Raw genomic sequence first — 24576 nt, 5'->3', positions numbered from 1 at the left:
GTAACTGGATGGACAGATCAAAGTACATAAACAAGATACAACATATTGTGTACAAATAACAAGGTTATACTAAAAGATCAGACTTTTCACTCAGTCGATGACAAAATATTCCACATTGTTGCACTGAAGGAGTGACATGAGTGATTTGAGAGTCAGCTTGAGCTAATGAACAGAAAACACCGCTCAACAACCCAGAACACCTTAGTAACCTCCCTCGCATTGTGGCAGAGAGTTTTGCACGCACATTTGGACAATTTTTAATGCATTTTTAAACAGCGCTGCTATAAAAGACTGAGATGAATAAATCTTGCATGAAATCTGAACACTTGTGTGTCCCTGAACCAATAGCGCAAGTACAACCAGTCCAGCACACAATATATGATGACAAGCACAATGTTCAGTCCATATACCCTGATCTGAGCACAATATTCTCTGACACCAGAGGAATGTGACTTTCATTTGTCCCTGAGGAATCAGACACACATGCCTGACCATAGAAGACAACTCACCAGAAAACACAGCATTCGAATCTGACCGCGGCTCATTCCCTGGTTGTGACCCCTGATAATGCAGCCAACTGACATATTTAAAGCTGCTGTATGTACATTTTTGGACTCTTCTAAAGCACAAAAATCCCATTATATACAATCATCTGCCACTTTATTAGGTACACTTACTACACCGGGTTGGACCCCCTTTTGCCTTCAGAACTGCTTTAATCCTTCATGGCATAGATTCAACAAGATGAAAATATTCCTCAGAGATTTTGCTCCATATTGACATGATAGCATCGCAGACTTACTGCAGATTTGTTGGCTGCACATCCATGATGCCAATCTCCCGTTCCACCACATCCCAAAGGTGCTCTATTGGATTGAGATCTGGTGACTGTGGAGGCCATTTGGCTACAGTGAATTCATTGTCATGTTCAAGAAACCAGTCTGAGATGATTCACACTTTATGACATGCGTGAATATGTTGTAAAGGGATGGACATGGTCAGCAACAATTCTCATGTTGGCTTTGGCGTTGACACAATGCTCAATTGGTACTAATGAGCCCAAAGTGTGCCAAGAAAATATCCCCCACACCATTACACCACCACCACCAGCCTGAATCATCAATACAAGGCAGGATGGATTCATGCTTTCATGTTGCTGACGCCAAATTCTGACCCAACCATCTGAATGTTGCAGCAGAAATGGAGACTCATCAGACCAGGCAACGTTTCTCCAATCTTCTATTGTCCAGTTTTGGTCAGCCTGTGTGAATTGTAGCCTCAGTTTCCTGTTCTTAGCTGACAGGAGCGGCACCCGGTGTGGTCTTCTGCTGCTGTAGCCCATCTGCCTCAAGGTTGGATGTGTTCAGAGATGCTCTTCTGCAGACCTCGGTTGTATCGAGTGCTTATTTGAGTTACTGTCACCTTTCTATGAGCTGGAACCAGTCTGGCCATTCTCCTCTGACCTCTGACATCAACAAGACATTAGCGCCCACAGAACTGCCGCTCACTGGATATTTCCTCTTTTTCAGATCATTCTCTGTAAACCCTAGAGATGGTTGTGCGTGAAAATCCCAGTAGATCAGCAGTTTCTGAAATACTCCCCTGTCTGGCACCAACAACCATGCCACGTTCAAAGTCACTTAAATCACCTTTCTTTCCCATTCTGATGCTCAGTTTGAACTGCAGCAGATCGTCTTGAGCATGTCTACCTGCCTAAATGCATTGAGTTGCTGCCATGTGATTGGCTGATTAGAGATTTGCGTAATGTCATAAATCTGGCAATCGTTTTGTCAACGGTGGGTCCGGGTGAATGAAAATAACCCTTTGCAGTATTTTCAATCCTACATACTGCACCTCTAACATATGAACACACACACACACTCACACAAACACACAGGTTGTGCTTTATGGCATCCTACGCGTATTATAAATGCAGTTTTGATGCAGTATAGTTTTAAACCGCCTTAGTTAAAGTGCACCTGTATCTGTCTGCGTGGCGCATGAATATCTATATAAACCACTAGATCTTAAATATTTCAGAATTTATGCAAAACGTCCTTCACAAGTGTAATAAAAAGTTTGCATGTTCTCCCCGTGTTGGCATGGGCTTCCTCCGGGTGCTCCAGTTTCCACCATAGTCTAAACACATGCGCTATGGATGAATTGAATAAGCTAAATTTGCCGTTGTGTATGTGTGTAAATATGAAAGTGTATGGGTGTTTCCCAGTACTGGGTTGAGCTGGAATGACATCCGCTGTGTAAAACATATGCTGGATAAAGCCTGGTTTATACTTCTGCGTCAAGTGACCGGCGTAACCCACGGCGCATGCAACGCGCGTAGCTGTGCATTTATACTTATGCGCTCTGTCTCTGTTGGTCTGCATTAACACTTTCGAAACGCTAGTTGGCAGTGAGGTGTAAATGTTCCTCTGTGTTGAGTTTCTTCGCTGCTGTTTTGCTTTTCCTGAACACTTCCTGGATGTACAAGTGGCTCAAACTCATTCATTTTGAGGCAGGAACTGGCAGATGTGCAACAACTATGAGGTAAACACAAAACAAAACTTTCCATCAGGAGCTCCTTCACAGGACTCCACACTTGTAAACAATCGCTCCATTGGGCTCGCGTCCAGCTCGTGCCATTCGCGCGGCTCTCGGTCACGCCCAGACTCGTCAGCGCTGCTAAGCCGACCAATCAAAGAGCTTGCGCTACGCGTCGTTGCGACGTGTAGTTACAATTTTTCAGAAGTGCATGTCAGCGACGACCACGGCGAAGGGCTATGAGTCAACGCCGTAGCATACGCCGGCGTTTGACGCAGAAGTATAAATCAGCCTTAAGTTGGCGGTTCATTCCACTGAGGCGACCCCTGATAAATAAAGGGACTAAGCCGAAGGAAAATGAATGAATGAATGTATAATAATAAGAAGAAGAACAACATAAGAATCAATTTAATATTTGAAGGGTGTGAAAATTATAGCACACTTTCCATTTCTGTGTGAACTATCCCTTTAATGCATTTAAATTAATAAAAAACAACAACAATGTAATTTTAACAAATGTCAGGCGATCAGCCCAGTTTAAATCTCTTCACTTAAAAAAAAGGACTAATGTTTATCTGAATCTCACTAGAACGAAAAGCCAAATCTCCGATCACGTTTTTGTCATTTCTGCATAAAGTCATATCAAGTTTTTAAAAATAATATCAAATCACATTTTCTGAGCCGTTGACAGTTTTATATGTGTCCCACACTGCTATATATATTCTCTTATATTTCACTAAAAAAGTGTAAATTGGCTGTTTTTGCGTTATTTCGAGCAAATTCGCACTTCCAGTTTGAAACTAATTTTTGAAGCTGCGTCATGGTCATGAGATCTTAGTGTGTATTCCTACATGTAGACTGGACGTCTGTACCTGGAAGTGCCTTATTACGTCTTCGAGTGTGTTGCATTAATGCATGAGTAAGGCTTGGTTCAAATCAATCAGCGCACTCTATTGTGCAACTTCATTAATATTCATTAATGTTACAGTGTTTAGACGGCAGAGAGACGTCACGTTGTGTTGGCAAAACAAGCGTGAAGTGTTGCTTTTTAATTTGCTGCAGTGAAGGTTTTGTTTTCATTTTCTCTCTATGAGAGCGCAGCTGGACTCACATGTGCATCAGTGCACGCGAAGCGCGACAACAATACGTGTCTAAGGAACATTATTTACCCGAGAGCTTTACTCATCTGCAAATGGTGAGATCCGGATTTGCTGCTCGTCTCCTCTTAATAAAGACGCGGCTCCAGTTGGTGTGGATTGTCCTGTCTCTACAGATTTGGTAAGTGAGCGACCAGTGCTCTTTGTTTATTCAAATGGCAAAGTTAGTTCATATGGTATCATGTGTACACATGTTAGCACCACAACCAAACTATTACCGTCGTGTAGGGTTTTCACCGCATTTTGACAGGAATAACACAAGCGGCTTTCTGACGCTACCTGCCGAGTGCATCTAAGTTTCCGGGAAAGGCAGAGATTTTTTTTTCTCTCATTCGCCGTGCGGTATCAAACATTGCATGAAAAATACATGCTTAGAGCAGTTCCTCGAATCAAATATCTTGTTTTTTCACAAGGGTCATGAATGAAATTCCTGAATGAAAGAGCCAAACTGCATTAAAAGTCCACCATTTAATAATTTGTCAAATAATTTGATTACTGATGTAACTACACTTTCTCCACTGTGTGTGTGTGTGTGTGTGTGTGTGTGTGTGTGTGTGTGTGTGTGTGTGTGTGTGTGTGTGTGTGTGTGTGTGTGTGTGTGTGTGTGTGTGTGTGTGTGTGTGTGTGTTTTAACTCTGAAAATCAGCACGTGCCCAAATCGACACTCCCATATCATCCCTCTTTTGCTCCTCCGACACTCCCCCCTAAACAGAGCTGGATGTGCCCACTTTTCTGAATTTTTCCAAAGTAGAGATGTGAAAACACCCTGCTGAAACAAGGGGGTTTCATGGCCCTTTAAATATGTGTGCGAGAAAGCAGACGCTAGAAATGTCTTCAAGCTTTTAAATGTAAAATAATAATAGTAATACATTAATGAAAACAAATTGAAGGGTGGGTAGATTATAGCTCACTGTTCATTCCTGCGTGAACTATCCCTTTAATGCATTTAAATCAATTAAAAAACAACATCATTTTAACAAATGTCAGGCGATCAGCCCAGTTTAAAACTCTTTACTTAAAAAAAGGACTAATGGTTATTGGAATCTAACTAGAATAATAAATCCAAATCTCCCATCACAGATTTTTTGTCATTTCTGTATGAATTCATATCACATTTTAAAAAACAAAATCAAATCAAGTACTTAAAGTACTGTGTGTGCAAGAAAGCAGATGCTAGAAATGTCTTCATGCTTTACATTTACAATACTACTACTACTACTACTACTACTACTAATAATAATAATAATAATACTAATAATAATAATACATTATTGAAAAAATTAAAGGATCATTTCTGCACAAATTCATAGCAAGCTTTAAAAAATAATATCAAATCAAGTACATGAAGTATGTGTGCAAGAATGCAGACGCTACGCATATCTTAATGCTTTTAAATTTGAAAAATATTAATAAGAATAATGATAAGAAAAAGAAGAAGAATATAAACAATAATAATATTAATAACAACAGCAACAACAACAACAACATTATAATAATAATAATAAAAATAATAATAATAACAATAATAATAATAAGAAGAAGAAAAAGAATTGTAATAATAACAACAATAATAATCATCATCATCATTATCATCATTATCATAATAATTATAATACATTAATTTAAATAATCCTAAGGGTGAGTAAGTTATAGCACTTTTCATTTCTGTGGGAATATTAATATTTATCTGAATCTAGACTGATAAGGCCAAATCTCCGATCACACATCATGTCTGTTGTCAATTTTGTGTTTTTCATCATTTTTGCATCAACATGTAACTCCTGCACACATATTTATGCAGAAATATGAAAAATCATAATGCTTTAAATAAAGAAAATAGTTGAAATTTACATTTTTAACCCAACTGGTTGAGTTATTAAATAAGTAATCCAATAAAAGTTAAAAAAAATAACCCAACAAAACACCAACATTTTAACTCAACTGTTTGGTTATTAATAAATACCCAAATAAAGGTTAACAAAATAACCCACATATGTTTAACTCAACCATTGGGTTAAATAAATAACTCAAGGTTTTTAAGAATGCACAGTCCAAAGACATGCGGTGCAGGTGAATTGGGTAAGCTAAATTGTCCGTAGTGTATGTGTGTGAATGAGTGTGTATGGATGTTTTCCAGAGATGGGTTGCAGCTGGAAGGGCATTCGCTGTGTAAAACATAAGCTGGATAAGTTGGCGGTTCATTCCGCTGCGGTGACCCCAGATTTATAAAGGGACAAAAACGAAAATGAATGAATTTATTTACACGGCCATAATTGAAAACAATTATTAGTAGTCCTGATAGTAGCGATAGTAATACCAGAATAAAAAAAACATTTAATCAAAATTACACAATGCATTGGGCTAAATTATATAACCCAAATAAGTTGGGTTAAAAAATCACCCGTAGATGGGAAGGTGCTATAATAACCTATAGTTAGGTTATATGTTGGGATATTTTAACCTAACAATTTTAATAGAGAATCTAGACTGATAAGGCCAAATCTCCGATCACACATCATGTCTGTTGTCAATTTTGTGTTTATCATCATTTTTGCATCAACATGTAACTCCTGCACACATATTTATGCAGAAATATGAAAAATCATAATGCTTTAAATAAAGAAAATAGTTGAAATTTACATTTTTAACCCAACTGGTTGAGTTATTAAATAAGTAATCCAATAAAAGTTAAAAAAATAACCCAACAAAACACCAAAATTTTAACTCAACTGTTTGGTTATTAATAAATAAACCAAATAAAGGTTAAAAAATAACCCACATATGTTTAACTCAACCATTGGGTTAAATAAATAACTCAAGGTTTTTAAGAATGCACAGTCCAAAGACATGCGGTGCAGGTGAATTGGGTAAGCTAAATTGTCCGTAGTGTATGTGTGTGAATGAGTGTGTATGGATGTTTTCCAGAGATGGGTTGCAGCTGGAAGGGCATTCGCTGTGTAAAACATATGCTGGATAAGTTGGCGGTTCATTCCGCTGCGATGACCCCAGATTTATAAAGGGACAAAAACGAAAATGAATGAATTTATTTACACGGCCATAATTGAAAACAATTATTAGTAGTCCTGATAGTAGCGATAGTAATACCAGAATAAAAAAAAAAACATTTAATCAAAATAACACAATGCATTGGGCTAAATTATATAACCCAAATAAGTTGGGTTAAAAAATCACCCATAGATGGGAAGGTGCTATAATAACCTATAGTTAGGTTATATGTTGGGGTATTTTAACCTAACAATTTTAATAGAGAATCTAGACTGATAAGGCCAAATCTCCGATCACACATCATGTCTGTTGTCAATTTTGTGTTTTTCATCATTTTTGCATCAACATGTAACTCCTGCACACATATTTATTCAGAAATATGGAATATCTTAATATCTTAATATCTTAAATAGTAAATAAATATAATAATAATTAAATAAATAATTAAATAAAATGATTTGAAGGTCCAGTTTATAATATCACAATCTTCATTTCTGTGTGAACTATCCCTTTAATGCATTTAAATAAATAAATAAACAAATAAATAAATAAATAAATGCATTTAATAATTTGTAGTCAGTTTAAATCCCATCACTTCAACAACAACAACACAAATGTTAGTTAAGACTGATGTTTTCTGAATCTCACTAGACCGATAAGGGCAAATCACTGATCCCTAGAGCTATACACATCTGTCTCTGTCACCTGCAAAGTCAAATCCCCTCCCTCCATTAATCCCTCCAAAAGCCCACCCTGCGACTGCTGGTCTGGTGTTCGGTGCTCGGACTCACCTGTCCCGGTCAGGATGGTGGACATGCCCCACGCCACGAGCAGGACACTGCAGACCAAACACACCTGCGCCAGCAGCATCTCCCGCCGCTTGCGCACTCGGAACATCCTGGCGATGATGGATTTCTTGGAGACGCTGTGGTCCTGATGCTGCTCCTGATGCGCGCCGCTGGTCATCGTCGCGGGCTTGAATGATCGTCTAATAAGAATCGCGCAGTGCTCAGAGGTCTGGATCCCGAAAACAGACACAGCGGCAGAGGATTCACTGTCCCAGATCCCTGCTCTCATCAGATTCCTCCCCGCCGCATTGCAACAGCGTTAAATCCCCGCACTGGCGCATCGTCCGCGTGCCGTGAAGATCAGCGCTCTCCGGTGATGCCCTTCAGCCGGTCTGCCCGTTGAAAAGCGTTGCTGCTCTACCCATCAGGAATTAAGGACGGGAACTTTGCGCTGCTCTGGTGTCCACCGGAGACACGTGACGGTCCGCGATCCGGTGCGTTTACGGTGTTGATCCGCGGCTGAAGCGACGAGAGAGAGGGAGAGAGAGAGAGGAGGGGAGAGAGAGAGAGAGTGTCTATGTATTTATTTACATCAGTGCTGGTGTAAACTACATTATAAAGCATTGCACTTCTTGAGTGAAAGTATGGTATATGCATATCTTATATTGATACAGAGCAGAATAAAATAAAACAGACACTTTATAGTCACATTACAAGCAATAATAATATACTATTTTATGTTTTATACACACATACATGATTTTATACAATTAAAATCACTATACTATACTATAATCACTATACATCACAGCTATTATTATAATTTAAAACATGCATTCAACCGGAGCATGCGGCACAGGTGAATTGGGTATAGGCTAAATTGTCCGTGGTGTATGAGTGTGTGTGTGAATGTGTGTGTGGATGTTTTCCAGAGATGGGTTGCGGGTGGAAGGGCATCCGTTGCATAAAAACTTTCTGGATAAGTTGGCGGTTCATTCCGCTGTGGCGACCCCGGATTAATAAAGGGACTAAGCTGACAAAAAAATGAATGATGAACGAAGCACATTTCTAAGCATAATAGTTTTAAAACCCTATTTCTAATAACTGATTTATTTTATCTTTGACATGATGACAGTATAATATTTTACTTGATATTTTTCAAGACACTTCTAAAGTGACATTTAAAGGCTTAACTAGGCTAATTAGGTTGACTAGGCAGGTTAGGGCAATTAGGCAAATTATTGTATAACAGTGGTTTGTTCTGTAGACTATCGAAAAATAATTAGCTTAAAGAGGCTAACAATTTAGTCCCAAAAATGGCTTTTCATTCTTGCCGAAATAAAACAAATAAGACTTTCTCCAGAAGAAAAAATATTATCAGACATACTGTGAAAATTTCCTTGCTATGTTAAACATCATTTGGCAAATATTTAAAAAAGGAAAAAAATCAAAAGGGGGCAGATAATTCTTAGACTTCACCTGTAAATATATATATATATATATATATATATATATATATATGCATATATATACATATGCATATATATACATATATATTTGTATGCATATATATCCATATCCATTTATATTTATATGTGTGTATATATATATACATACATATATATACACAAACACACACACACACACACATATTTACAAACACACACACACACACACACACATATACATATATATATATATATATATATATATATATATATATATATATATCTATATTTATATATATATATATATATATATATATATATATATTTATATATATATATATATATATATATATATATATATATATATATATATATATTTATATATTTATATATATATATATATATATATATATATATATATATATATTTATTTATATATATATATATATTTATATATATATATATATATATATATATATATATATATATATATATATATATATATATATATATATTTATTTATATATATATATATATATATATATATATATATATATATATATATATATATATATATATATATATATATATATATATATATATATATATATATATATATATATATTTATACAACAGTTCTGTCTGGTTCTCAAATCTGATTGGCTGATAGCCATGCGATATTCTGCAATATCAGAACTCCCACAGCCTCTTTACCCTTTGTGTATTACTCCACACACATACAGCCAGCAAAAAGCAGACACTACAGATTCAAAGTTTAAAAGATGCTTCCTCAGCTGTTTAACTGTCTTATGATTTGAATCCAATGTGGAAGAAAGTAGTTCCACATACAAAAGGGTTTTTGAAGCTCTCTGTGTTTGATTTTGTTTTTATATTTATGCCGTCAAACTGTTGTATAAACGCAATATCACACTCGTAGCATTGCGATATGGCTGTATATCGGCACTGGTGGGGCCTGCGGCCTCGTGCCAATGCACGCCTCCCACCAGTGTCGATATACAGCCATATCGCAATGCTACGAGTGTGATATTGCTCATATATATATAAGGTGGGCATAAATTAATTTTTAAAATTTAGATTAATTTCATTGTACTCTTGGAATTAATCTAGATTAAAATGGCTCATTTAAATTCTGTCGAAGGCATTCAGAATATGTGTGCTATCCAAATATTGACTAAAAGTAGTTTGAGAACGGGTTTCTCAAGCCAGGTGGCTCATTAGACCAGGGGCTCATCTCCTATTTCCAAAATGCATCACAAACTGCTTGAGAAACTGTTCTACTGTGATAATTGGTGATGAAAATAAATGATGTTTAATAAGATGTACTTGTGTTTACTGACTGTTTATTCCGTTAAACATGAATGTTGAACTGTCGGCCTACATAAGCTCCAAAAAGCGATTTTTGATCACCTTAATTCGACTAAAGTCAGAACTGAACTAACAGAGATGGAATGAAGACATGTGGACTATGCAGATATTAGTGGCACTACTGAAGTAAACACCCCGATCAAACTATTATCATCATGTAGGACTTATCATATTTTCCAACAGGATCCACACACGCGGCTGTCAGTAAAGGACCGCACACACATTGCGAAATGCAGAAGTTTTGTTCTTTCCATTTGGCGTGCGTTATTGAATTCCATAACACTCTCACCAGTCCTTACTCCTTATTTGCATCTTATACCCCAGTTTGTCACGGGGGCATGAATGAAATGTTCATGAGTGAATGTGAAACTGCCGAACTGCAGTTAAAGTCAGCCAAAATTACAGAAAACTCTTCCATGAAAGCACTTCACGTAAACATCTTAATTATATTATTGTCTATTAAGGCAAATAACTACACTACAGATGTCCATGTAAGTGTAGTCAGTAGTGTCTTCAAAGTGAGTGAAAGATCCAGAAGGGCATCCTGCTGAATTGATTCAGAAGGGCACTTTTTTGTCAAATGGCTCACCGGCCAGGTAAACAGTTAAAGTCAGTAATATTAGCCCTCTTCAAAATTTTTTTCTTCTTTTTTTTAACTATTTTCCAAATGATGTTTAACAGAGCAAGGGAATTTTCACAGTGTGTCTGATAATATTTTTTCTTCTGGAGAAAGTCTTATTTGTTTTATTTCAGCAAGAATAAAATCAGTTTTAACTTTTTAAACACCATTTTAGGGACAAAATTATTAGCCCCTTTAAGCTATTTTTTTTCTCTCTATAGTCTACAGAACAAACCATCGTTATACAATACCTTGTCTGCTCTCTATTAAATTGGGGAAAAAATAAACAAGCAGTCTAATAAGTCAGGGGGGCTAATAATTCTGACTTCAACTGTACATCTGTGCTAAAATATCAAGGTGAAAGTCGTCACAGCTTGCATAGAATAGACCCAGCTCCCAAACCAACTTTGGGAATAGATTAACGGCAATATTTTTTTGTATCGCCCGATAAGAGTCTCACGTTAATGGCCCACCACTAATATATATATATATATATATATATATATATATATATATATATATATATATATATATATATATATATACACACACACAAACACATTGTTAAAAACTAAATAAAATAATTTTATTCTGCAAATGATTTAACAAATTACATGTTTGTAATTTGAATGTGTTGCACTTTGGGTGTATGGCCAAACACAATAAATGCGCTATACAAATATAAATGCAGACATATGGTGCAATAGCACGTCAGGGCACGAGTTCAAATACCGGCTTGAGGACATTTCCCTACCCTAACCCTCTCTCTATCTTCGCTTCCTGTCTAACTACTGTCCTACCTAATAAAGGCCAAAAATAAATCTTTAAAAAAATAAATAATACACATTACATTACTTATAAACAATTTCTATGACCTTTTTAAAACCATAGTTAAATCATCATAAATTAAATTAGATTTAATTTTTTTCTGAAGAATCAGCTGGCACTGAAGACTGTATTAATGATCCTAAAAACTTAGCAAATTACACTTTTTCACTACACTTCATATTCATTTTCCTTCGGCTTAGTCTCTATTTTACAGGTCACCACAGTGGAATAAACTTCCAACTATTCCAGCATATGTTTTACGTAGCGGATGCCCTTTCAGCTGCAATCCAGTACTGGGAAACACCCATACACACTAATTAACACATACTCGTACACTACAGCCAATTTAGTTCATCAATTCTCTTATAGCACATGTTTGGACTGTGGGGAACACCCGGAGGAAACACCCGCCAACACAGGGAGAACATGCAAACTCAACACAGAAATGCCAACTGACCCAGCCAGGACTGGAACCAGCAACCTTCTTGCATTGAAGCAACAGTGCTACCCACTAAGCCACCTACACTTCATATTTTTACCAACAATTCAAATAGAAACTGCTCATTAATTGTAGTGTTATTGTGCCTCTTAGCAAGATGGTCGCTGATTCAAGCCTTGGCTGTACCAGTTGGCATTTCTGTGTGGAGTTTGCATGTTCACCTCATGTTGACGTGCGTTTCCTCCGGCTGCTCCGGTTTCCTCAACAAGTCCAAACACATGCGCTATAGGTGAATTGGGTAAGCTAAATCGTGTGCATATGAGAGTGTATGGGTGTTTCCCAATAATGGGTTGCAGGTGGAAGGGCATCCATTGCGTAAAACATATGCTGGATAAGTTGGAGGTTAATTCCGCTGTGGTGACCCTTGATGAATAAAAGGAATAAGCCAAAAATAAAATGAATGGATGTGTGTGTGTGTGTAAAAAATAAAATCTTCGGTTGAATCATATTAAGGGTGTGAACAAGGTCAGGTATTTGTGCGTGTGTGTCATGTTTTTTTAACATACTTTGATAGTACCAACATAATGACCTTGAAGGTTTCAGACATGCATGATGCACCGTCTAGACACATGAGATCAACACGTCATGCTTCATACAGCTCATAACTCTTCTGTGTGGTGTTTATGAGCCTAGAATAAAACAGCCTTCTCTGTTCGTGCGGTAGATTTATTTTAGATGTGCATATACAAACAAAACACTCTATTTAAAACAAGAAAGATGAATATTTGAATATCAAATCAATCATTTAAAAAAACAAAAACCTTTCAATAATGATTTCCTAATGCAGCTGTGAAGGACAAACACACACTTACACACATGTTGGTATTGGTGGTATGCAGGGACTCTCCCTAAAGGTATTTTAGGGTGCTTTCACACTTGCCTCATTTGTTCATTAATTTTCCTTCACCTTAGTCTTTAATTCAAAAGTTGCCACAGCGGAATGAACCGCCAACTATCCCAGCATGTTTTAAGCAGCGGATGCCCTTCCAGCTGCAACCCAGTACTGGGAAACACCCATACACTCTGGAATTCACGCACATACACTAAGGCCAATTTAGTTGGTTCAATTCACCTATAGCACAGGTGTTTGGACTTTGGGGGAAACCAGAGCACCCAGAGGAAACCCACACCAACATGGGGAGAACATGCAAACTCCGCACAGAAATGCACACTGGCACAGCCGGGACTCGAACCAGCGACCTTCTTGCTGTGTGGCATCAGTGGTAACCCCTGAGCCATCAAGCCACCCTTGAAAATCAATTATTTGCTCTGCTAAACATCATTTGTCAAATATTTGAAATATAAATTCACTGCAGGGCTAATAATTTTGACTTACACTGTATGTAATTAGACAAAAAAATGTCCCTGTAAACCACCAAAACTAGTACACACACACACACACACACACATACACTGGTTGTCCTTGTGCAGGTCTGCTGTCCTTTACTGTCACAGTCCTGTGCACTGGACAGGATCCACTCCTATTAACCCGCTTTAATAATACCGGCGTTTGCCTTAATTAGCCTGATTCATTGTTAAACTATAATTGCTCACCGTGTTCAATTAAACGCAGCTCAAGTTCGTGATTATGGAAACTTTTCAATGAAACACAATTATAAAGTATATTCAGACGCAGAGGTATGAGAGACGTGACCTCTAGAGAAATCTCACCGTCATTGTAGTATACTCAAACCAGGATCTTCATGCATACGTACCCCTGTTTACATTTCTGGAGAGCACCAAATACGTACCAGGAGCTACGTGTTTTTGTAGTTTTGTTTTCGCTAATCCATCAAAGGCCACTGTGTACGCTTTTTCAGATATCAAATTTCTCTTGCGAACGCCATTCGCGCCTGCTGTTCCTATGTAAATCCACCAGAGGCCGCTGTCGACTGACTGACTGACTGACTAACTGATCAACCGGTCCCCCCACCCTCTTCCTTCCCTAAACCCAATCAACAGTGTTTTCAAAACCACTGATTGACTACATCTCATGTCCGCCGACTTACACGGTGAGCTACTGGGCAAACTGGTAATAGCAGAAAAGCGGTCCACACAGAGGTAAGTGGTCAGCTGGAAGCATGAAAAGAAACAGAAGCCATCGATGGCATCATACTGCCCTGTAGCATTTGTTTTAAAGATGAAATGCAGTCATACGTATTTCTGGCTACAAAATTCGCGCTTCCAGAAATGTTGATGGGGTACGTTTTCACAATGAGCCTATGTTGCAAATACTAGAAAGGCAGGTCATAAACGTCCCCGGTAACACCAGCTTAGTTTATTCTCCTAGATATTTACGATCACTTTCAGTATCATTCAAAAGTCTCGTCTGCTTAACAAGGCTGCATTTATTTGATTAAAAATATAGTAAAATTGCTAAATATTTTTAGTTGGAACTGTGATCATATTAAAAAAGTTCCTTTACGGACATTTACAAATCAAATTTGATGTAGCTATCTAGTAGGCTTAGATGTTTTACTCTGATTTTGATGTCTGCAATACACATACCTGCCAACATTTGGTTCATATAATCCTGCAGATGGTGGAGGGGGAGGTGGGGGATGGGGGCTGAAGGGTTTCAAAAGGTTTTACAAAGAAAATGGCGCCAAACTCCTTACTATTCCAATATATACACTGTTTCCAAACTATTTACAAAAACAGGCAACCATATCTGAAGGACAATCCAAAATCAATGTCAGCAGGCAACAAAGATCAAACAAGCCAGTGGAACAAAGTATCATAAACAAAGCAAACACTAAAACAAACAGTACTCACAATTCTCAATATCATCTCAGAAGTCAAAACAAAGTCAGAAGAAAAACAAACAGTAGGGATGGCTGACGTAAAACTGACGTTTCGACACAGTAGCCCCTTTCACACAGTGATACCGGTAAATATCCGGAAAATTTCCGGAACGACTTTACCGGTATATTGAAAAAAGCGCTGTTCACACAGGCGAGGACGTTACGGAATTTTTCCGGAAAAGAGCATTCACACATCCATTCCAAAATACCGGTAAATTCTGACATCATTCACCACAAATGAGCTTTAAACGGCTGCGCTTGTATTTGTAAACATTTGACTAAATCACAAACTCTGTGGATGATCAATATTGTGAACAACTTTCGCAGGATCACTTTCGCATGTCGAGATGTTCATAATATGTGCGTGTGCAGGCGCTCACAGGCTGTTTCACAGGCACACGAACGTAAACAAACAACGGCTTATCATAAGTATCTCATCGATGATTATTTACACAGTTGGCATTAAGAAGAACATATAAACGTGATCTGACTAACTTCTAGCAGCTAAATGTGTCTGGAAAAATATTCAAAGGCTTTTATTCTCACAAACCGCGCGGACGTAAATGCGTCTGACTGTTGTGATTGGCTTAAGCAGACGTTTCACGTCAGCACGTTCTAGACGTGCATGCGCTTATTACGGCAATCTTCCATCTGCATTCACACAGCGCAGCATTCCGGCAAATTGCCGGTAATGTTAAAACTTCTCTTTTCGGAAAATAGCCAGAACGAATTTACCGTTATTTTCAAAAAGGACCTGTTTACACATACACACCTTTCCGGAAAATTGCCGGCAATTTTCCGGAAAGGTCTGTATGTGTGAAAGGGGCTAATGTCGAGATCCCTAAGCACAAGTGTTTCGAAACACTGCACCCAAGCATGATCCGAAACACCCAAGTCACGTGACTAAAGTGTTTAGAAAAACTCAAGTCACGTGACTAAAGTGTTTAGAAACACCTGGTCACGTGACTAAAGCGATTCAAAGCAGTTTAGAAAGTTTAGAAGCGTTTCGAGACCTGGCGAATCTGCATGTAACTGCCAGGGTCAGAAACAATTGCTGTCTCATGGCCGAGTAGACTGTGCGTGTGCACGCTGTTAATATGCTTCCAATGACTTTCTCGACTTGTACAAATACTCCAAAATCATGGTTTTGGAAAAGCGCTATATAAATGTAAGGAATTATTATTATTATTATTATTATTATTTACTCTTGCACTTTAACTAGCCGGCAGCTAGCTCTCTGCAACTCTCACATGGTCGCCCACTGAAACTAAGCAGGGCTGCGCCCGGTCAGTACCTGGATGGGAGACCACTTGGGAAAGCTAGGTTGCTGCCGGAAGTGGTGTTAGTGAGGCCAGCAGGGGGCGCCCAACCTGCGGTCTGTGTGGGTCCTAATGCCCCAGTATAGTGATGGGGACTATATACTGCTCAGTGAGCGCCGTCTTTTGGATGAGACGTTAAACCGAGGTCCCGACTCTCTGTGGTCGTTAAAAATCCCAGGATGTCCTTCGAAAAAGACTAGGGGTTTAACTCCGGCATCCTGGCCAAATCTGCCCACTGGCCTCTGTCCATCATGGCCTCCTAACCCTCCCCATATCATGATTGGCATATCATCACTCTGTCTCCTCTCCACCAATCAGCTGGTGTGTGGTGTGCGGTCTGACGCAAAATGGCTGCCGTCGCATCATCCAGGTGGATGCTGCACACTGGTGGTGGATGAGGAGATCCCCCCCCCCATTGTGTAAAGCGCTTTGAGTGCCCAGAAAAGCGCTATATAAATGTAACGAATTATTATTATTATTATTATTAATTACCTGGATGATGCACTCATTCAGCCGGTAAAGTGAACTGTGTAATGATGGACACTTCACGCACTCAACGACCACAGGTTTGCTTACGTAGCGGAAGGCGCTATCGGGCACACATGTTGGATAACTTTATTTATTTTGGATGGTGAAAGCAAAATTCTCCAATGAGAGTGATTATAGCGCGTCCCGATGGTGAATGCGGTTATACTCACGACAGGTATTATTAGATGATTTGGTCGTTTATTTCGCTGATTTGGCAACCTTCAAACGTCATCAGGGAAACGGTTTGAATTTCCGCTTAGTAAAAAAACAATAGTGCACCATAAATATACTATACTGTTGAGTGTGTAAGTGCATAAGTACATGAGTGCATAGTGTATAGTGTGCCATTTGGGACGCAGCTTAAGTGAATTGAGAAAATTGCTGGCTGACTCCACCCATTATATCCCTTTCTCACCTGTATCTTTCTCCAGGATGTGTTATACAACTTGACAACAACCATAAGATTTTTATTCAATTAGAACAAATGTTTTTACCCAAAAACAAGCATTTTGACACCATTCACCCTTAATTTATGATTTTATTTCCCCCCGTTACATCTACAATACTATATTTTTGGCGGTTTTAGCTGAAGTTGTACCTCATATTTCCCTCAGAGTGTAAGATCTTTGATTCCCTGTAAACAGATGCCACAGGAAGCGAGTGTTAGCGAGCGCTTGTTTTATTTTTTATTTTTGGCGTCACAGACACACGCAGGGCTTCCTGTCTCGTCGGGATTCTCCAAATTTAATGCATCCACGAGCTCTTGCATCACTGGCAGGACAATAAAATATTCATCATAATCATAAGACGCAGTCGCGACACGGCGGTGCGGTGGGGTTTGTTTGGACACACACACATACACGCACACATGCAGAGAGAGCGACACACACAAACAAACACACACACGGTCACAGAACAAACGGTGTCAGGTGAAGACGGCGACCTGTGCCAGATTCATTACACGCTAAACATTTCTCCTCCGACGCTAATGAATACAAACCTGCAGGCCAGTAAACAGTGACCTTTAGCTCAGCTCTCACAGTCGCATCTGCTCATTTTCAGCGCAGAAAGACGAGGACGACATGAATATTGCACTTCCAATGCAGAAATCTGGATTCCTCCAGCATAACACGAGCAGACACTGTTAACACTTCACTGAGCTTGCTTTGTTTAGAGTTACAGTAGTTCACTTTAAGGGCATCACGGTGGCGCAGTGGGTAGCATGATCACCTCAAAGCAAGAAGGTTGCTGGTTTGAGCCTCGAGTGGGTCAGTAGGCATTTCTGTGACATGTGGTATAGCCAAATTGTCCATAGTGTATGTGTGAATGAGTGTTGCCCAGTTATAAGTTGCAGCTTGAAGGGCATCAGCTGTGTAAAACATGCTGGATAAGTTGGCGGTTCATTCCGCTGTGGTGACCCCAGAATAATAAAGGGACTAATTAAGCCAAAAAGGAAATTAATGAGTAATTCACTTCTAGGGCTATTATAGCTAAACAAATCCAATAGTATCTGGATGCAGCCTTTATGATGCAAGCTGAGATTGCATCACTCAGCGATGCAATGTCAGACCCAGTGCACTCAATGGAGTGAGTGACATCACTGTGACGGGTGGGGTTAGGTGAGCGCATTAAAAAGCATTGGATGCAGCTCAGATTGCACTGCACCGAGTCTGCAGCCAGACCCCTCTCAACAAATCAAATATTTTTGTTATAAAGAAAACATTTCCTGGATGTTGGTTACTAAATGTAAGTAATTATTAAAGAAACATTTTTTTTATTAAGATATAACTTAGATTTTTTTCTATAACCTTATTTCTGGTAAAAACACAAACCACAAATTGATTTCTGCATAAATACTGCACAGCACAACAGCTTTTAACCATAACAATAACCAGAAATGTTTCATTATTAAATGCTGGAATTTAATAGGATCCCTGAAGATATCGTGTGTCACAGGTATGAATTAAAATGTAAAGGGGAAATGAAGCACTCAGTCAAGTTTACCTTATTCTGTACATTGGTTTCCACTTTAATGAAAATATGTTAAGCAAACTCGATTAATGTAATCATTTAGCAGAAAACGGCATGTTTAGATTTTAGATGGTGCCACCATCTTGGAATGTCGCTGTATCTGACGTCACGGGGTTGGTTGAGTTCCCTACACTGAACAGAAACAATGGAAGTAAAGGAGGCTGTAAAGCTTAATTTAACCCAATGCGTGAAGTTGTGGACGTGGAGCTGCTGCAAATACAAGCCTCAGATGTGTGTCTAATATAAAAGAATATATATTTATTCTATTTTCCCCCTTTTAATTACCGATCATTTGATGCGCTTTGCTCCACTCGCTGTATTACGCTGCCTGACAGCCTGTCTGGGTTTCAACCATGACTGTAACAGACTGAACACAGAGATTGGACCCAATGTATACAATCAATTATTTAATAGTTTAACCCAATGCATGAAGTTGTGGACGAGCATCACAGAGTTGGTGCGAATACTGCTAATAAAGTATGTTTCTTTTGTTTTTCGTTTTGGTACCATCAATCGAGTTTGTTTAATTCGTTTTCAGTAAAGTGGAATCCATTGTACAAAATAAGGTAAACTTGACTGAGTGCTTCATTTCCTTTTTAAAATACATTTATATCGATATTTATACTTCTATTATAAATTGTGATTAAATGTAGTAATTCAGAATATTACTGATTAGTTTACTGTATTTATGAGTGCTTGGTGATGAGAACAGACTGAAATAAAAGCATTGGAAATTGTAAAATTTCAACAATTTCTTTCAATTTGCTTAATTGACCTGAAAAATTAACACTTGTATTATCATTAACTAACTTACTTTTTTTTTTTTTTTTTTTTTTTTTACAAATTTAATAAGTGAATAGCTCATTTTTAGTTAATCTGTTTTATAATTTTAACTAATGGGACCTTATTTTAAAAATTTCTTACCATCAATGTTGCTGGCAGATCATCAGCTGAACAACTGGTTGTTGTTTATATATATATATATATATATATATATATATATATATATATATATATATATATATATATATATATATATATATATATATTTATATACTTTTTTAGGTACACCTGTCCAACTGCTCGTTAATGCAAATTTCTAATTAGCCAATCACATGGTAGCAACTCAATGCATTTAGGCAGGTAGACATGGTCAAGACGATCTGCTGCAGTTCAAACTGAGCATCAGAATGGAGAAGAAAGGTGATTTCAGTGACTTTGAACGTGGCACGGTTGTTGGTGTCAGATGTGCTGGTCTGAGTATTTCAAAACTCAGTGTACTCATCTTCTGACTTCCAGCAGGATAACGCGCCATGATGTTAAGCGAGAATCATCTCAGACTGGTTTCTTGACTATGACAATGAGTTCACTGTACTCAAATGGCCTCAACAGTCACCAGTTCTCAATTCAATAGAGCACCTTTGGCATGTGGTGGAACTGGAGATTGGCATCATGTGTGTGCAGCTGACAAATCTGCAGCAACTGTGTGATGCTATCATGTCAATATGGAGCAAAATCTCTGAGGAATATCTCCAGTATCTTGTTGAATCTATGCCATGAAGGATGAAGACAGTTCTGAAGGCAAAAGGGGGTCAAACCTGGTACTAAGGTGAACCTAATGAAATGTCCAGTGAGTGTGTGTGTGAGTGACTGTAAATGTATATAATTCATATATAATATTATAATTTATTTTTGAAGTCTTAGAAGCAGGATGTGTTGAAGAAACGCACAGGTTGAAGAGTGCAACCTTTTCTCTGACAAATATAGACTGTAAAGGTTAATCAGAGAAAGAGAGAGTCCATTTAATCCGCAGTGACATATCATCGTGATAAAGACGGTAACAAATGGCTTGTTTGTGTTTTTTTCCTGCAGAAGAACAAACTGACCTTGAGGACGATCACAAACCTGAGGGCGCTGCTAAGCGGGGGAAGTTAGGATCATTCTTAGGGCACATGCTGTTTTGGGGCCCCCAGAGTTAGAGGGCTAAATCAGTATCATTCATTCATTCATTAGCCGCATTTCCACTATCGGGCCAGTGCGAGCCAGGGCTTTAATCGGGCCGGGCCAGGCCGATAGCCCGGGAGGTTGAGAAATGAGGCCGAAATCATGGCGCGTTTCCACTGACGGGCTAATAGCTCACAGCGCGTCACGCAAACACCACCCACAGAACATCCCCCGAATCAAACGTCACACAACCCGCCCACTTCAGATAAAGCACACCATAGAATCATCACGAAACGAAACCATTACAATGAAGACAACCGAAACAAACAAACGACACGTTACTGTACAGCAGTACATGAAATGTCTATACGCACAGACCTGTGTATTTCCATTCATTACATTTGTTTACTCGCCGACCAACTGCCATTGTGCATTCTTTTCGGCTATTAGTCAGGGGTCGCCACAGCGGAATGAACCACCAACTTATCTAGCACATGTTGCAGCGGATGCCCTTCCCGCTGCAACAAATCAATATCATATTGCACATATTGGTAATAGTATTAGGACACTGTGGCATGTTTTATGAATGCAATAGTACAGTCCCCAGGATATATTCAGGAAAATCTTTGTAATATACTACAGTATTAACATGGTGATCCAGTGCATCCCAGAGAACATCCTGGTATTATCATGCCACATTTGGACAAACATGAAATTCAGGACTCAGAGCAGTTTTCACTCTCTTGCACTTTACATTATTACTTTTTTTTCTCCTTTTTTTTTTTTTTGCTGTTGCACAGAATATTATCTAATATCTACAGTGCCACCAGAAAAATGACTGTCACCTTACCCACAATGCACTCTTTTTTTTTCCCACACAGTATAATACAGATGGAGCGCTGCATAATTTGTTCTTTTCCCCACAGAGTCTTGACAGCTAATTTCTGTGCATATTACAAACTCCGCCGCCTTGGGAACAAATGTTCAGTCGATCACCTGCAGGATGAAATATCACAGCGTATGCATGACAAACTGCAGCCTGCAGAGCAGAAAATACCCAGCAGGACACAACCCAACACGTTTTGACTTCTTCAGTTTGTGCACGTCAATCCGCAAGGTGTTCAGAGGTTTGCTTTTATAACTGCACTGTAGACTTTTATTTATTCATTCATTTATTTTCCTTCAGCTTCGTCTGAGGGGTTATTTATTAGAGGTCGCCACAGCGGAATGAACTGCCAACTATTCCAGCATGTGTTTTGCTCAGCGGATACCCTTCCAGCCAATAGTATCTGGACGCAGCCTTTATGATGCAAGCTGAGATTGCATCACTCGGCTATGCAATGTCAGACAATGCGCTCAAATGGAGCTAGTGACATCACTGTGACGGGTAGGGTTGGGGGTGGGGTTAGGTGAGCCCATTAAAAAGCATTGGATGCAGCCCAGATTGCACTGCACCAGGTCTGCAGCCAGACCCCTCTCCTTCCAGCTGCAACCCAGTACTGGGAAACACCCATACACAGTCACTCACATACACTACAGCCTATTTAGTTCATCCAATTCACCTATAGTGCATGCGTCGGACTTGTAGGGGAAACCGGCGCACCCGGAGGAAACCCACGCGCAGACACAGGGAGAACATGCAAACTCCGCACAAAAATGATCCAACCGGGACTCAGCGACCTTATTGCAGTGAAGTGACAGTGCTAACCACTTAGCCACTGTGCCGCCTTTAGATTATTTATTAAATATTAAGTATATATATAAGTATAAAATATATACAAGTATAAATATTATATAAGATATTATTTGAATAATATTGTAATATTGACACAGTTGATCACAACATTCTTCTGGACAGGCTGGAAAACTGGGTTGGGTTGTCTGGGAGGGTCTTCAAATGGTTCAGATCTTACTTTGAAGGGAGAGGTTACTATGGCTGTTTAGGTCACCACAGGTCAAGGTGGACACCCATGAGTCCCACAAGGCTCGATTCTGGCACCTCTCCTGTTCAACCTTTATATGCTTTGTCACGACCTGGCTCAAAGACAATGACAAATTGAAGCGAGGACATACACAGGATGGTGTGGTACTGAAAGTATCTATTTAAACATTAAAGAATAATCAAGTGCTCACTTTAGGTCAGCAAAATCAAATAATAAACAAAGCTAAAAAAGAAACAAAACAAACAGGAGCAAAAGCACAGCTTCCCCAAGCAAACACTGCTGGCTTTTTTATAGAGGGGAAAACGGGTGTTCCCAAATGCGCAGATGAGTCTCTGTCCTTCCTGCTTCAGCTGATCAGTGGGTTGGTCTAAGGGCCCACTCACACTATGCTATTCGTACTGTGCCCAGGCCCGTTTCCCGGATCGTTTGAGAAGTGTGTGCGCGCTGAATCAGGCTCAAGCACGGTTCAATTGGCCGGCCCTGGCCCGGTTGGAAGAGGTGTGCCTGAGCGCGGTTCACTTGGGCTTTGGCACGGTATGCTTGTGTGTGAGTGCAAAACGCTCCAAAGCCCGAAACTGAAAGCGAGACGTGACTTTGAAGGGACTGTTTCATATGGATTTATTATTCATTCTTACTGTTCAGTGAACACAAACTGCCGTAGTTTATTAAAGACGAGAACTCCTCACTGCATGACAGCTGCGCATCTTCAGCAGACCTCCTCATTCCTGCAGCATGAGAGCTTTATGATTGTTTATGAGCGCCAAAATTGGCGGATCTGTTCGGTGAAATATTTGACTGCGTGTCCCCGCATCCCTAAGGACTGTTTGGCGAAATATTTGACTGCATGTCACTGCATAACAAACGACTGAAACGATATAACAAGAGAAATCTCCACTGTGCTGCTGAGTGAGAGAGCGCTTCTCACTGAACAGCGCAGCAGCGATGACGTAAGCTTGCCCAGGCCCGATTGTGGTGTGAGTGCGGGCCGTCGGGGGAGACAGGAGGGGGGACAAGCGTGCTTTGGCCCAGTTCGAGGGAACTGTACATAGTGTGAGTACGGCCTAAGAGACTCGTCACAGCTCTCTCTGAGCCAAATACCTACATAGCTCCCTCTACTGCTGGAATCGGCTTCCAGAAATGATCAGATGTGCTCCAACATTAGGCACATTCAAAGATTCATTCTTTTATAACCTGTTTTAACACATTTCAATCTGTTTTTAATACTTTTTATTATTTATTTTTTATTTTCTTATACTTGTCTTTTCTTATTCTTGTTTATGTAAAGCACTTTGAATTGCCACTGTGTATGAAATGTGCTATATAAACTTGCCTTGCCCACAATTATTTTACAATGATGACCATGTTATTTTTCATTCATTCATTCATTTTCTTGTCGGCTTAGTCCCATTATTAATCTGGGGATACACTACGGACAATTTAGCCTACCCAATTCACCTGTACCGCATGTCTTTGGACTGTGAGAGAAACCAGAGCACCGGGAGGGGAACCCACGCGAAGGCAGGGAGAACATGCAAACTCCACACAGAAACGCCAACTGAGCCAAGGTTTCGAACCAGCGACCCAGCGACCTTCGAACCAGCGACAGCACTACCTACTGTGCCACTGCCTCGTCTTGTTATTTTTCATTAAATTGTTAAATTTTTGTAATTGAAAGCTCCAAAGACTCCAAAGAAAGCCATGGTATGATTGTTATTTATTTTTTTTTATGCAGCACACT

The 24576-nt window shown here is 39.1% G+C and overlaps 2 protein-coding genes across 4 annotated transcripts in view; both read right to left on the bottom strand.

Annotated features, from left to right (window-relative positions):
• The window catches only part of slc24a4b (solute carrier family 24 member 4b), an 87507-nt gene extending 78592 nt beyond the window's left edge, over nucleotides 1–8915 (bottom strand). For both annotated transcript variants that reach the window (XR_015518944.1, XM_087298826.1), the window contains exon 1: nucleotides 7493–8915. Coding sequence is in view for 1 of the 2 variants with exons in the window: in XM_087298826.1 (XP_087154952.1) it covers nucleotides 7493–7778 (286 nt within the window). In the remaining variant the exon portion in view is untranslated. The remainder of the gene's footprint in view (nucleotides 1–7492) is intronic.
• The window catches only part of cpsf2 (cleavage and polyadenylation specific factor 2), a 495879-nt gene that overhangs the window by 423071 nt on the left and 48232 nt on the right, over nucleotides 1–24576 (bottom strand). The gene's annotated exons all lie outside the window — the stretch shown is intronic.

The sequence above is a fragment of the Danio rerio genome, chromosome 20, assembly GCF_052040795.2.
Source record: "Danio rerio strain M-AB ecotype USA chromosome 20, GRCz13ab, whole genome shotgun sequence".
Classification (NCBI taxonomy): domain Eukaryota; kingdom Metazoa; phylum Chordata; class Actinopteri; order Cypriniformes; family Danionidae; genus Danio; species Danio rerio.
Note: the sequence above shows the minus strand (reverse complement) of the source record. Positions and strands in the feature narration are given on the sequence as shown.